This window comes from Pyrus communis, chromosome 17, assembly GCF_041283825.1.
Source record: "Pyrus communis isolate YQ-2024b chromosome 17, ASM4128382v1, whole genome shotgun sequence".
In the NCBI taxonomy this organism is placed as follows: domain Eukaryota; kingdom Viridiplantae; phylum Streptophyta; class Magnoliopsida; order Rosales; family Rosaceae; genus Pyrus; species Pyrus communis.
This window is the reverse complement of record NC_142581.1, coordinates 9,680,029-9,696,124: the sequence shown is the minus strand read 5'-3', so window position 1 is coordinate 9,696,124 and position 16,096 is coordinate 9,680,029. Positions and strand designations below refer to the sequence as shown.

Below are 16,096 nucleotides of genomic sequence, written 5' to 3'. Positions count from 1 at the left end.
TAACCCCACTTTCCTTCCCTGTTTTATCATATCATTTTCCCTCTTTTTACATTCTTGTTCACAATACATGTCGTGACTAAACTCTTGGTTCGATATCAAGCGTAGAGATTAAATGAACGTGTTTTTAGTGTTTTACTTAACTCATAATATTAGATTCAACAGTGGTTTTAGGCGCGGTCTGCTTGATTTTGGAATTTTTTGAAGAGAGGGAAGAAATAAGAGTTATAATCTTGGAAGTAATTCGATTTTGGAATTCTAACCAGAATAAAATTGTGAAGGAAGGTCTTGATAGTGAGTGGAGGGTTGGATTAGGAATAATAGTGGGTGAAAAAATAACATCTTAATTTTTTAACTTTTTTTAACAGGTGATATTATAATGTAATAAAAAGACAAGACATTACAATAGATCTAATAGTCCTGTAAAAAAAAAAATAAACAATCCTTAATCATCTAGTGACACAAGAGAATACCCATCTTGCCCAATTCCAAACAATTCCTTTTCTTTTTGCCTCATTTGGAAATAGCCAGTCTTTTTCATGTTAACTTTTTGGAAGAAAAAAAAAATTATTTGGGAGAAAGATGATTAGGTTATCATTTGGTTGTCCATATGAATTCAATAAATGGGATTACATTTATAGGGAGGCCTCTTATCTCCTATTGTTTTCTCCACAAAAGCATGGATCCAACTTCTATGAATATTGGTTAGGGAGGCTTAATTTGTGCTTGGATTGAGTTTAAATGCTTATAAATTAATATAACTTCTCCTTGTGCGCCCACAAGAGGCAATTTCCTTTAAAGGGTGTTCTGAAATAATAAAATTGGTTGTGATGGTTGCTGGTCATAGTTCAATGTGTCATCTGTCAAGTACTTAAAACCTTAGTTGTCAATTCAATCCTAGCTGCCACAAATTAATGTTTGAAAGACTTCTTGTATTTTACTACCAAATTATATGTCCTTGTTTTGGTACATATAGCTTCAACGTGATCATTGGTTAAGCTCATTTTTTGTGTGAAAATTGCTTTTCAATCGTAAAAATTGTTTAAGAAGTTATGTATTTTGCAAGGAACACGTGTATAATGAGAGTTTATCACGTAAGTGTAGGTAGGCTTTTTTCATTGTGTGCAAGTTCAATGATACCTATACCTCAAAGAATTTCTCTTAAATTATAAGAGATTTGACGTTGTCTTATGTTCTACAATATAATATGATTCTAAAAGAGATCTGCAACAGATATTTAAAAGAAAATTATTTTATTAACAAGTAGCTGGGCATAAACTAAGTATAGCATGGCTCTCCCGTGAGAACCATATCTTGACCACATTCAACAAAGGCTATGTGTGCCATTGAGATTATAGATGCATCGATTCCCCATGCTTTTTGCTTTATTTTAAAAGAATTTTAACAAAAAGTTTCCGGTAGTGTTTATTTAAAAAAAATCATCACATTTTTACATTAAAAAGTTAATCCTAGTACTATTTATTTTACCCTTTATTTTATCTTTATCATTAAAACTCAAAGTTTTTAAGTCTTTTTCATTAATTTACCTTTATTTTAACTCAATATGTAGCCTTGGGTTCAAATTAACATAATAAAATATTATCTTACTTACAACCATCGTCATTAATAACGCATCACGCGTTAATTCCACACTCGCAGGCTTCACGCTTGTATATGTGGTTTGAGTCAGCCATGGAAGATCTTTCACACCATGGCAACATTCTGCCGGGCGGGTTACCTGTGCCATGGGTGAAATATGGAATGCATGAACTTACAGCCACTGCTTCCACGCCAAGGACCTCGGCTTTCCCCAGTTCAACCAAGGCCAACATGGCCAGCACCGCCACCACCACCACAACCGCCGCTATAGCAACACCCTTCAGTTTTTAGGGGTTTTGAGATCGATTAAGTGCTCTAGTGTTTACCCTAATCCTGAGCTTCAATTGTTAATGTACGGGAGCTTCTAGTTGTGGTTTTGGCAGGTCGGTTTGAGGTGTATTTATAGTTGGTAATGGTGGATGTGTTCAATTGGTGTGATTTTGGGAGCGCATTGCATGCTCTCTAGCTACTTCTTACTTGAATCCATATCTCAAAACACTGAAAACTTCCCAATGTTAGGGAAAACAAGAAAACTTCCTGCTGTGTCCCAAAACAAGTTCGTTGCTGTAACAAAATTATACATGGAATGCAACGCATGATACATTGGTTTGACTATTTTTCACGCTTAAATTCACTTTCATTGGTAAAATGTTCATATGTGCAGGTGATATGGGACAGTCTAAATATTGGTCATATATATAAAGGGCCTTCAAAGTAATTGGTTTGAATAATTAAAGTTTGATGAAGAGTAGATCCAACAACTAAACTCTATTTTTTCAAAACATGAGAATTTTTTCATTTAAAAGCTCTGTGTCTATATATAGAGTGAGATATCCAACGGACAACTAAGATTTCTTTATTTTATTAAATACAATGTTATCTCGTACATAACAAGTAGGTTGAATAAACTAGTAGGCATAGCATGGCTCTCTAATGAGAACCATAACTTGACGACATTCAACCAAAAGCTAGCCAATGCAGCCGTTGAAGAAGATAGCAGCAGCATCCCCCATGCTTCTCTCTCTTTATTTCAACTCAATCTGCGGCCTTCATTTTACTCAATACTGTTCATACAAAAGCAAAAGACATTAGCAGTAGCAAGCACGTGATGATCACACATCGAAACACGTAGCACGTCCTAATCACATGGCCAGGCGGATTACACAACAATTATTAGTAAGAATTTTGTAATACAGTACATGAATTACTTACTTGTTGCAGTCGACGCTCCTAGAAATTGGAACGTTGATCTGAACTCGGCATGCCGCGGGAAGGCCAGCCGCAGCAGCTTCCTTAATGTCTTGGTTTTGATTTGCTGCGTCCATGAGGCATTGGCAGGCTGTGCGCCTATCTTCGGTGGTTTGAGTGAGCTGTCTCAGACCCGAAACACCACTGCAACATGCCACGGGAGGGGTGCCAGAGCCGCTGGTAAGATATTGAAGGCAAGGAGTCACAGATGACACTGCTTGTTGGCAAGTGACCGTGGCATGCCCCGGTTCAGCAAAGACCAACATGGCCAGCACCACCACCACTGCCGCTATAACGACGCCCTTCATTTTTCAGTACTTTTGATTTTCGAGATCGATTAATGAAGTACTAGAGTGTTTAGTTACCTTAATCGTGAGCTTAAATTGTTAATGTAGGTTTTGGTATGTAGGGTTTGAGGGGTATTTATAGCTGCCAAAGGAGGATATGATCCAAAACGATGACGGGATTTTTGGTGTGAAGATCAGAAGCCGTTAAGGAATGAACTTGTGCTTTTCTTGCTCTGATATGGGAAGGTTGAGCATCCTTTGCATGCTGTCTACATCTTCACTGTGTTAGGCTTTTCATGCATGCCATGGTCGTTACAATTTTCTTCGAAAAAGAGAGTAGATTTGGTTTTATTGACGAGTGTTAAACAAATTGTTTATTATCCATATTATCGTTAAGTAAGAGCATGTTTAAAATTTCTTATGGAATGGCTAAAAAAGTTTTCTGACCACCAAAATACTCCGTTTTATAAACAAACTTTCTTGACAATAATACTAAAAGTACATAGGCGTCATAGAAGGACTTTCTAATCAAGTGCTGTCAGATGCTTATTCAAGAAGCATATGCTAAGTACGCTCTCAGAAAAACTTGCATTTTTAATGAAAATTTCAATATGCTTCTAATAAAAGCACTTTCAACAAAAGCGTACAAAAGCAATCTCAACCAACCCTAAACACTATCTGCCGAATCAGAATGTATAGAATGCGATTTTCAAACCGAATAGGGTTAAGGAAATTTAAAGATTTTATTGTGTTCGTGTATGTGGTCTGCTTTTAATTACAGAACAAGGAGACTGCTAACCCAATGATGAGCAGATTTTGCAATTGTATTATAAAAGCGTGGCGTTAGAGAGATCATATTTCGAAAATCACATTTAAATCATCTCTCTAATTAAATAAGACCTGCCAAACAAATCTTACCTACCGCTATTAGGAGATAAAAAATTGAACAAACAAAAACACACGAGGAGCTTTTGCTTCACTTGCAACCATTTTCTTTACTTCACTATTAACAGTGATACTTTTACATGAAAACCCGAATTCTATGCAGATAAAAAAATTGCTAATCACTTCTTAACCCCGAAAAAATATTGATGATGATTTCATTTTCAATTTTGATCTGCTTGTTTCTCTTTCACTTCGTCGTGGTCATTTCGACTATACAATTCATAGACTAGGAAAAACAACAACAGTCAGCTCTTGAAGGCTTCCTTCAGAGATTCTTTCATGCAACAATTCCATGCTAGCAATGCTGCTCCAACTGCAGGCTCAACCTGATGGTTGATTTACGAAAACAAATACCGCAGTGTTGTACGTAAAATGTTAGAAATTCAACAAGATAATATGCATATTAGAGAAACAATTGTCATCTACTAGCTGAAATTTGTTCCTTCCGCAGACTACTTGTGTGTTATCGATTTTTCATGTACTCTCTAGTTATCAGTTTGACGAAGCTGCTTTAACGTTTTATTCAGAGGAAAGTGTAGAATTCAACGAGAGGGAAGCCCGACACTAGGGACTACTTAAGAAGCCATCAACCGAAAGTAGTTGGCTCACCATTTAAATCTTATTTGCTGAAAATGTAAAAAGTTGATTGAAGTGAGGCATAAGATGTGTTTACCTTAGGCCTAATTGGAACTGCCCCTGGGTAATCCTTGGAGATGCATTTGATGACTTCCGTTCCTATATCCCACCTTTTGTTTGCTTCAAGAACACCACCAACCATGACGAGCGGAAAAGAATCTTTTCCCTCTGCATTTAATTTTAACACAAAAAAATGGTATTAGCATGCACAGTAGGGACTGCCTACCAATCAATTATTACTTGCAAATACATAAACTCCTTGAGTCTGAAACGCATAAAGAATATCCCTCATGAACTCGGCAATAATACAACCCCATATGCACAAAGAATGGGCATAGAACAAAGGCATTAAACTTAAAAATTAAATAAGACAGCAAGGCATGACCATACAGATGCCACACCATCGTACTTCAAAAGACATTGCATGTTAAGATGGAAGGTCGACTAGGCGTAATTTCAATAAGCCGTACCGCTGCTACCGGGAAGCGATAGAGCCCAAGAGAGAGGGAACATAACACCTATAGGTGTCAATCAACTATAATGACAGTTAAACCCATAAAGTGAACCGCATCAAGGCCCTACACACTCAATAATCATAGAGGCCATGGGAAAAAAATGTTTTGCTCCCAGTATGCACTGTATTAATCCTTTTCTTTTCTGCAATGGGGTATTTAAATAGTATCACTACCCTACCACTAAATGATTAATGTTCTTTGAGGTCATGCTTAACCTCACGAGTCATGGCATATTATGCATCAAAGAAATCCAAGAAAGATTTCAAACAACAACCAAGCGTATCCCACTAAGTGAGGTCGGCTGGCAAGAAAGATTTTCCTTTAACAATTTGAAGTTATTTGTTCAGTATGTCACACCTGGACCACACAAGCCAAGTCTTTGAACAACTGCTTTCACACTCAACCCTAACTCCTGGACTGAATCAAACAGAATCTTATTCGCAACTTCATCACCGGCCTCTGCACAAGAAACAACAACTGGAACAAGTGCTGCAATGCGAGCCCATGATGGGTCTGCATACGTCCACCTAAAATTCAATAGAAAATTATAGTTGTTATCTGATACCCCATACAATTAAACCCCTGGTACTCATTTATAGCAACATATCTTGTATTTTACGTTTCAGGTGTACAACTGACTGGGTTCTCAATTCATTTTTCTCAACAAGGTTCGCAGAGACATACATAAAACACAAAAATTCCTTTTAAATAAAATGTACTTCTACCAAGCATGCATGACAAGTGCACACAAAAAATACACATAATTGCATTTTCAAGAGACTGTCCAATTTTTTTTAAAAAAATTTCAAGGCAGTGATTGGCCACATATAGATTGGTACCCAACCATTTAGGGCGTGTAATTATTTATCTAACAAGATCAGTCTCAAAATATTAAATGATTGTACTTCAACAGAATTGGAAAACTTTTATCATATACATTTACACTAGATTTTAGCTACAACAAGTGGAAACCGTTTCACATATTTGCATCACATAACCAGGACCATTCAAGGGATGGAACAAACCTTGTCATCTATTTTCGCCAAAACTGCGTAAAAGTTTTGCTGCAGACAGTAAGATCCAAAAATGACAACTAGTAACTTCACCCATGTATGTGATGATGACATTTATAAGTTTCAGATAGATACCCGATGAGTTCATCTGGAGAAGAAAGACCAAGCTCCTCTAAAATACTAGATGTAAGCTTTGTATCTGGACCACGTCCATCATTGGCCCTTACCACTGCGGTCAATGCCTGTGCAGCTATACCGTATCCACTACAAGTAAAAAAATATTACCTTCAATAAAACTGCTGGAAAGAGAAAGGGTGGAGAACAAGACACCTTTATCCTTACTGATCACATCCTAATTGCTATCGACTACAGAAATTCTGCTTAAAACTGATAAGTGTATTTAGCATATCTACCTGATTTACATAAGGCCATGACAACATATAATAAACATAATAGGATGAGCATAATGATAACAAAATGATGAGCAAGAAAGGGAAAGATGAAAAATGAAATACGGAAAGAGCTATATGACAGTTCAAACTAAGCATTAAGTCCGAATATGATCAAGAAGTCAGATAAGGACCAAAAGGTTCCCGCTTTAACTTCCCCATTAATTGCTTTCTTCTCACGACCCTTATATCTTTCTATATGCTTCACGGTTAGGATGGTTCAAGCAACAAGGTATCCTCTATAAAGTGGATAAAGCATTAACCATGCTATCCCTGTAATTTTTATAAATTAGGAGCATCCTGAGGGAGAGAATGAGATAGAGAAGAAATAAGAACAAAGCAACAAGGTTATACCTTCCCCAATCACCTAAGGTAGGACCTGCACCGGCTGCCCGAGCTTCTCTACCGTCTTCTGTGAACCCGTACGCAATGGTCCCCGTGCCGGCAATTAGAACACACCCATGAAGCTTCCCCAAAGTCCCACAAGCTAGAGCTGCAACAGCATCATTCTGAACATACAACCTCACATGGCTGGGAAATATATCCCTGTTCACACCAAGAAAAATCAAACCCTTAGTACAAAACAACATTAATTCGACATTGATATGTGTCAAAAACCTGAAAGGGCCAAAAGGGTCCGATGAAGAAACCAATTGGAAAGCACACAAATGGGAACAATGTAGGAAATGTTATAGACTGGAAAGTGTTACCTCAGCCAATCCAATATCCTCTGCTGATCAGTGGGGTGGTTGACACCGGAAAGCGCCAAACAAACAGCTCGAACCACCGATCGGTTCGAACCAGAAATGGCCAACGCTTCCGCCATCACCTGCTCCAATGTTTCCCTCGCAGCGGCCTCTACAATTTCACCAAAAAGTGATTCCAATTGGGTAAAAAACCACCATCAAAACTTAAAAACAGTAAAAATCAATTGAACACCCCAAGAAATAAAGAACAATTACCGCCAACGCTGTTGTGGTTGGTGCAGCCAGCGACAGCTCGAGCGAGGACGGGAACCGGGTCGGGGAAAGGGTCGGAGAAGGGCAAAATCGGCATGCAAATGCAGACGGTGGAGGTGGTTCCGCCGTCCAAACCCAATATAACACCGCCAGCGCCGGCGGCCACCGGCATTTGGTGCTCGAAGTCCCAGATTTCTCCGTTCCTGTAGCGCTTCATCTGGATTTTTCACTGTGGGTCGGATTGGATTGGACTGGAACCCGATGGGATTGGAATTCGGCGTTTGTCTGGACGAATCCGAGGGGTTAAAAGGCGCCAATGGGAGCTCGGTCTCTCTGCGTCAGAGACAGAAGGGGATAAACGGAACAGAACAAGGAGGACAAGGTTGGGGAGACACTGTTAAAAAAATTAAATATTTTTACAATTTTGTTTTTTTTCTCGGACGGCAAATTTTTTTATTAATTTATTTTAATTTATTTGCTAATCATGATTATTATTGACAGTGTGGATTTTAGTTGAAGATTTTTTCTTCATTTTTTAGGGTTTCTAATTGTGATAGATTCTTTTTCTTTACTTGTGTCAAATTCTTTCAAATATTTTTGTTTAATTATTTGTTTTGGGATATTTTAGTCGTATCGTGCGTTGATTTTTGACGCTTTCAATAATTGCAAATCCAAAACATGTTTCACAACCCATTGTAAATTAGATTATCCAATATTTTAATTCAATATTTATTTAAACAATTGCCGTCCGAATATGTATATCAGTTGTATACAATCATATGCGTCTGTACCTTCCATGTAAAAGCTCAAATTATTTTGGTTCCTAAATAGAGGCCATTGTTGCCAACGAGGGTTAGCTTAGTTGGTACGGTCTCTGCCTTATGTATTGTCTCATCAAAGTTCGAATTTTACTACCAGCAGTTCTTGTTGAAGCGCGATCTGTAAATTCTTACGTAAATTCAAATCCGTGTCACCTGATAGTTAGGTGTCACGAGTAAATCATTCCGACTCAAGGTTGTGGGTATATCCTAGTATTGGTAGTGAGAATAACCAATCTCCAAGGCCACTGTTTGCATTCTACCGCAAGAATGCAAAGGTGGAGACCATGTCTTGTTATGGTATACGAAAAGCCGCGAAGGAAAACGAAATATCGATGCCCTATGCACGGCACTTCTGTACTTTCCATTGGTTATTCAGGCAAGATAATCAACTGTTAGAGAATATACAAAACTGATATCCTTGCTCGACTGGTTCATTCAATTCCAGAAGAAAAAAAAACGACTCCTAATGCAAGAAATACACTTCAAATCGACAAGAATCCTACGTAAGCTCATGTTGGCGATTCGGATGTCAGCTTACAGAGAAGCAGAACTCAAAACTAACCCTAAGAACGGCATTCTTAGTTACACAAAAGCCGGACCAACCTAAATCGGTCCCTTGAGTATTGATCCAAAGCCAAACCCAGCAGTGAAAGCGAGTTTCATAGTGGCTGAATTAAATACTGCAGGTTCCTCCCAATGTCACAGTTGTTTGTAATCTCAGTTAAAGCCAATTATTAAGACAAACCAGAAAGGACAATGACCAAGCTTCATTGTGTTCCTTGGGACCCAAGCTTAATATATTCCTAAACAAAACACATAAGAACAACGAAAAGAGATAAAAAAAAAACAAGTACAACTGAGGATTGATGTAATGCCAATATCCAGAAATAGTGTTCGTCCGTGACATCATAAGTTCAGCAGCTCGATCGAAGACAAAGTTGATTAGGAAATTATGGCTTAACCCTTTGCTCAAACTGTAAAAGCAGGCGTACGATCGACAATGTGACTTCTCGTATATTGACAGATCAAGCAATATGTCCGTTTTTTAGCGTGTTATGTCCAACTGCAAGTAAAAGCGCATGCCACAGCAGGACGACTTAACTTGGTTGGCTACGCGTCCAGACAACTTAGAACCATATCAACCAATGTTTAGTGTCCAATCACTCGCCCTACTTGATCCGGAATGAACAAAAACTAAGCCAAAGAAAACAAAATGAGGTGCCTATGTCAGTTTGTCTTCAAGTCACCACAAACGAATTATTAATTCCCTACTAAAACAACATGCCCTAAACCAATATGTCGAGTAAACAGAAAACTAAATGATCAGACAGTTGACTGACAGATAAGCGCAACTATCCTGGTGAAAAAGTTAATATTCCTATACATAACATAACATATTGCGACCGGTACCACTTGATTGACTTCAACATCATTTGAGAAACGTAAAAGCAAAAAGAATACCATGCAACACATTCATCCCGCTGTCATTGAGTCTCCTGGGATTCAAGCAATGTTCTTATCTATTAAAAATGTCATTCGGCGAACGATAATTCCATAATAACATGGTAGCTGGACTACATATATTCAATATGAATATGGGTATCGACATCAATTGACAACGGTTGACATCTCTTTAATAAAACAAAAACATACTACAAGGCGCTTCTCGACGCCAAATTTAATCCTACAAAATCCTTCAAATCTTTGAATAGACTCACAAAAAGTCAAACAAAAAAATCGTTGCTCAAGAAAACTTGACACTACATAATAAAAATAGAAAATTAATAAATAGCGACTATTTTTATTCAAAAACTCTTAGACAACTTTCGTTATCGTTAAGGACATCTTTTTTATTATTAAGGACACTTTCCCTATTATTAAAGACATGTTATTTTAATTCAAAACTCTCATGACGTGTGACTCCGCTTTTATTTTTTGTCCTTATAATAACAAAATGCCTTTAATAATATAAAGAAAATTTGTGAGAGACTTTTGTTTAGTTCTCACTATCCTTTCTTTCCGACCAAGTATAATCAGCCCATCTCCTTAATTTTGAGTCAGACCGGCTTGGCCCAGGCTTTGAACCCGATGGGATCCGCCGCTACTGCTTCCATTAGTGTATCGGATTGGGATTTACGGAGATAATTATTTCGTTTAATTTTTGTTTTTTTTTTTTTTTTTTAGATTTTTGAGTAAGAGATGATTGTAGAGAGATCATCTATCTGAATTATATTTTGCATACCATATGATGTGACATTTGATGATTAAATTCTTCGTTTAAATCATTAAAAAAAGTATCCAACAATAAACCGCGATATCATGTAATTTACAAAATATGATCTAAAACATGATTTTCCTATTCTTTTTCTTTAGTAAGTTCGACTTGTCAATGAAAGTCTTAAGTTTGCCTCCTCTTAAATTCAACTTATGGTATTGCGAGTTCGATAATTGTTATGTCGACCCATTTCATAGTTGGCAAATTGGTAGTTATCCTAGTGTAGATATATACTTAAAAAAGGAATTAACTTGTTTCTTTAAAATTAAGGAGTTCATCTAAAGATACTTAAGGATTGAGTCGTAGAATTTCGTGCTTACAATCAAAATCATTATAGTATTACTCGTTACTATGTAAAAATCATTTACCCAAAAAATAAGCAAAATCTGAAATCGTTTAGTTAACAAACTATACAAAAACATATGGATGGATCTGATAAAATAATTACGAATATGATCATTAGAGAATAATTTATAATATGAACGATTCTAATTATAAAAACGAAGTTATAAAAATCTTAAAAAGTTGAGCCTTACTTTTTCAAAAATAAAATAAACACGAATTTCTGTGAATATTTCAATTTTATTTTGGACAAGCTCTCTTTTTCGTTGTGTGTGTTGCTCACACATACAATTGGAGACACGTAGCAATTTTGTGAACATGTTGTTGACGAACGGTTAACAAGTTCGTCACGTGATGTTAAGATATAATGACATATTATTGATATACTATCGGCACATAATTAATACATTATCAATACAAAATTCAACATTTAACAAATTACATAAATATTGCATAGCAGATTTACTACCATTTTCCTTTGATAATGGAGCTCAATTTCAACTTTCATTCACTTTGACTTGTCCAAACATTGAATTAAATAGCCAACGGTAAAAGACCAAACTCCCACAGTAATACTGGATGATCTAATCCAATGGGCACTGAACAAATAGTATCTGATCGATCTGGATTTGGTTTTGACTGACCCGCCTTATCCCACCCAATTCATATCCCTCCCTCTCAATTTCCAATGCCAGAAACGCACAGCCTTTAGAAAATCCGATCCAAAAGTCGTTTCCAAACACCCACAATGCCACCGCCGGCGGCGCTCTCAGCTTCCTCCTCCTTCACTCTCCTCTCCCCACCTCCCTCCCCAAAGCCAAAGCTCCCGCCTTTCTCCCCCAGAAAACACTCTTTCGCCATTAACCCCCGTCGCCACTCACTCCACTCCGCCCCCTCCTCCGCCGTCCGATGCGCCGTCATCGAGAAAGAGACTCCAGAGGCCCACCGCCCCGACACCTTCCTCCGCGAGAACTCCTCCTCGTCCTCCGTCCGGGGCCGCTTCGAGAAAATGATAAGAGACGCCCAGGACACCGTCTGCGCCGCCATTGAGGCGGCTGACGGCCGTGCCACGTTTAAAGAGGATGTGTGGTCGAGACCCGGCGGCGGCGGAGGCATCAGCAGGGTTCTCCAGGACGGTGCTGTTTGGGAGAAGGCTGGTGTCAATGTCTCTGTTGTGTACGGCGTTATGCCTCCCGAGGCCTACCGAGCTGCCAAGGGCGCCGCCGCAGCTGATCACAAGCCTGGCCCGGTTCCCTTCTTCGCCGCTGGAGTTAGCTCGGTAATTTCGTGAGTTCTGCTTTGTTTGTGAACAAAGAAATGTTGGGTTTTCTTATTTTGTGTTTGTAATATGTGGGGTTGCATTTTGGTTTTTGATTGCTTTCAGGTTTTGCATCCGAAGAACCCGTTTGCGCCTACTTTGCACTTCAATTATCGGTATTTCGAAACCGATGCTCCACAAGGTATGAATGTGAATCTAATTGCTCATTACTTTTTTGTCGATTGTACATTGCTTAGTTAGGTGGTGTTAGTTGGTAGGCAGGCTTGAATCCATCGTTTTTCAAAGTACTGATGTAGTAGATGATCTCAAATTGATATAGCATTTTAGCTCATACTTGTGTAGGATAATGCAAATGAAAGGATTTGACGTGTTGCCAAAGATGAGGTCGAATTGGATATAAATGTGCAAAAGTAGAATTATAATGAAAATTGCGAAACCCAGAAGCCAGAACCTGCTGCCTTGCGACTGGGCATTAGATTATGCTCACATGGTAGAAATGATATGTTGATAGTATGAGTAATACCTTTTATGGATTAATTAACGTTGAATCTGCTAGCAGTTACAATAGCACAAACAATTACTATACTTACTACCGGGGGTAAGATATTTCTTATTGTCAACATCTGAAAATTTTGCACGTTTCTTGTTTCATGATTTGTCACATTCGTAAACTTGTGTTGAGATTATGAGTAATACTTGTGTAAAATAGTTTATGAAAAGGAACACTGTTTGGAGTCTATCTTGATTTGTCACATTTGTGCAGATGCTCCCGGAGCACCTAGGCAATGGTGGTTTGGGGGTGGAACTGACTTGACACCTGCTTATATTTTTGAGGAGGATGTTAAGCATTTTCATTCAGTATGTACTCAAAGCAGACAACTTTCCTCATGGTGTTTTGTGATTAAAGCTCCGCTTTTTGAACATTCTCATTTCTTATGAAAATTGCTGGGAGGCGTTAACCAACTGCATACTAATGTTAGCCTAAACTCTGTAGGTTCAGAAAAGTGCTTGCGACAAATTTGATCCTGCCTTCTATCCTCGGTTCAAGAAATGGTGTGATGATTATTTCTATATCAAGGTATTTTACTAAATCTGTTTTACTGTTGTGTTATGAATTTATAATATGGTGTTGATGATGCATTGGTGTTTTCTAAACTCTTAACAGTCAATTTGGATAACTTCTTAGGAACTAACAAAAGACGTGCCTGCAGGCCAAATAACTGCATTCTTGTTCCTGTTTGCTTATATAATATTGGTGATATTATTTTGTGAAATGAGTATGTTGACATTCTCATCGTAATGCAATTGATTGTGGGATTGTGATTGTTGTTGTGTGTCAAATTACTCCAATTGTTACAATTTGGATGAGGTTTACCATCGCGAAGATCTTGATGGACACATACAAACATTCAATACTAAAACTACTCGGTGTATGATGTCTGTATGTTTTCATGTTTCATCTTAAGCTCCTTGCCTGACGATGTTGTTGTAATCATATGCTACTGGCTAGCTTAACTATATCCTTATAGTATCAAAGCATATTATATGTCTTCAATGTTAATAACTCAAGGTTTATAACTTTTGGTTTTGGGTTGTGTAATGTGCACTAACATGTAACATGGTCATGCATGCTATGATTTTTCCCCCCTCAGGCAGTCTTCCCAATCAAATGAATAGTAAAATCCTATCGCCACTTCCCAATCATTTACTCTTAAACTACTGATTTGGTTATAATCATGATGCTGACTAAATGGGATAAAAGTACTTGGGATTTTGGACTCGGTTCAGATGCCAAGTTGCTATGTTTTCCTGGTACTATTTTGTTTGATATTTGACAATCTTATCTGTATGCAGCATCGAGATGAGAGGCGAGGACTTGGAGGAATATTTTTTGACGATCTAAACGATTATGATCAGGAGATGCTTCTTTCCTTTGCCACAGGTATTGCTTAGAAATATCTAATGTTCTTTCTCTTTGTGTATTTTCCATTAATTATTTCTTTCTAGTTGAGTGACTAAATCCTCTTCCTGCGCGCACTTATGTTGACGTGAAGAATGTGCAAATTCTGTGGTCCCTGCTTACCTGCCAATTATAGAGAAAAGAAAGGACCTGCCATTTACAGATGAGCAGAAGGCATGGCAGCAATTGCGAAGAGGGCGCTACGTCGAGTTCAATTTGGTATGAAAATAAGTCCTGAAGACATTAGAAGAATTTCATATCATCAGGACTTAAGTAAATGAGGTCTAATTCATATTTTTCTTTTAAACAAAAGGTTTATGATCGCGGAACAACTTTTGGACTAAAGACAGGAGGTCGAATTGAGAGTATTCTCGTCTCTCTTCCACTGACTTCTCGATGGGAATATGACCATGTAAGCTTACTGGATCTCTCTTCACGATATTTTACTTCTGATACTACCGAAAAACGGAACAGTTTGAAGTTTTGAAGTCATCATTGAGGGAGTGAATTTATTGTTTGCTGTGCAGAAACCAGAAGAGGGAAGCGAAGAATGGAAACTATTAGATGCTTGCATCAACCCAAGGGAATGGGTTTAATGTTTTGAAATTTATCTTTAATTGTCTGATCTTGTGATTTTTACTTCTCCCCACGCCTCGTTTTTTTTTCTATCATAATCCGTTTGATTTGTTTCTTTAATAGTTTGAGAGTTAGAGGTTAGCAGTCGGTATCTTGATCAAAGTGTAATACATGTACAAGGCAATGTAAGTTGTGAATTGTCTACTTTTGTAAGATTAGAAACTCTTGTTGAATAAATCTCGGGATGATTAACCATTTTCGAACTTGTTTACATCCTGCAATATAATCTGAATATATACAAGTTGATCGATGTACTGTTTTTCCAATGGAAACGAGGCTCGGAAATGAATACGGTATTTTCTCTCCATGTCTTGTTAGTGAGATTTTCTTTCTCTTCTTACTTCTCTTCTTACAGCTAGCTTGCTGAATATCTTATTCAACTTTCTGTTTCTCCAAACGCTGTGCACCTCTACCACCCTTGCTTCAACTCCATTCACATAGTTTGCCGGATTTCCTAGGATTCTAGTAAAGGTGTCGAGGGATTACAAACGAGTTTGACGATTGCATGTCAATGTTAGGCACCACTCTCTTTATTGGGAAATTTGGAAAAATAACTAAAATTTGGACCTCAAATAGAATTATAGATATCCTTTGAGATTTATGATAATTATAACAAAAAATTGATATGAAAGTACTAATATACCCTTACATAACAATTGTATCAAAATAAAAACTCCGAAAATGGATATTTAAATCCATTTCCACTACAAGTTCAAAGACAAAACATACCGAAATCATATAATGCAGAAGAGAAATGCCAAATAAAAAATTACACTAAATTCGAAATCGACAAAAGCCAGCTTATAGATAATCATCTTCTTTTTTATGCTAGTTAGATGCCCCAAACTTGTAAAAAAAAATTGCGAAATGTAAACGAATCAACGTGTGTGGTGGGGTGGTGCCGCAGTAAATCTATGTAGACATGCTCTCTAAGAGGTATCAGACATGAGTATTCACAATTGGAGCAATCTTCCTCAGTTGTCCATGAGGCATTCGCGGAAACAAATGATGTTCGATAGGTGTTGCCGGAGAAATGACTCGATGTGAACTGGATGTGCTTGAGCGATGTTAATGCAAATGCTGCTAGCACAAACATAACCCTCTCACTGGGCAAACACGAAACGAGAGCAAGATG

The 16,096-nt window shown here is 37.7% G+C and overlaps 3 protein-coding genes across 3 annotated transcripts; 1 reads left to right on the top strand and 2 right to left on the bottom strand.

The window, feature by feature from the left end:
• Window positions 1-2,436: 2,436 nt before the first annotated feature.
• LOC137749419 (non-specific lipid-transfer protein 1-like) lies at window positions 2,437-3,253 on the bottom strand. Its single transcript, XM_068489513.2, has 2 exons — window positions 2,809-3,253; window positions 2,437-2,660 (listed from the first exon to the last, which is right to left on the bottom strand). The coding sequence occupies exons 1-2, from the start codon at window positions 3,150-3,152 to the stop codon at window positions 2,651-2,653; spliced, it is 354 nt and encodes a 117-aa protein (XP_068345614.2). The 5' UTR covers window positions 3,153-3,253; the 3' UTR covers window positions 2,437-2,650.
• An 847-nt stretch (window positions 3,254-4,100) lies between these two features.
• On the bottom strand, window positions 4,101-8,079 carry LOC137708438 (uncharacterized). The gene is made up of 7 exons (XM_068447517.2): window positions 7,652-8,079; window positions 7,400-7,547; window positions 7,044-7,235; window positions 6,376-6,504; window positions 5,585-5,754; window positions 4,750-4,880; window positions 4,101-4,402 (listed from the first exon to the last, which is right to left on the bottom strand). Exons 1-7 carry the CDS (start codon window positions 7,863-7,865, stop codon window positions 4,322-4,324), a joined length of 1,065 nt encoding a protein of 354 aa, XP_068303618.2. The 5' UTR covers window positions 7,866-8,079; the 3' UTR covers window positions 4,101-4,321.
• A 3,642-nt stretch (window positions 8,080-11,721) lies between these two features.
• On the top strand, window positions 11,722-15,156 carry LOC137708401 (oxygen-dependent coproporphyrinogen-III oxidase, chloroplastic-like). The gene is made up of 8 exons (XM_068447464.2): window positions 11,722-12,365; window positions 12,471-12,546; window positions 13,129-13,223; window positions 13,360-13,443; window positions 14,220-14,307; window positions 14,420-14,544; window positions 14,639-14,737; window positions 14,853-15,156. The coding sequence occupies exons 1-8, from the start codon at window positions 11,835-11,837 to the stop codon at window positions 14,919-14,921; spliced, it is 1,167 nt and encodes a 388-aa protein (XP_068303565.2). The 5' UTR covers window positions 11,722-11,834; the 3' UTR covers window positions 14,922-15,156.
• The last annotated feature ends 940 nt before the right edge of the window (window positions 15,157-16,096 follow it).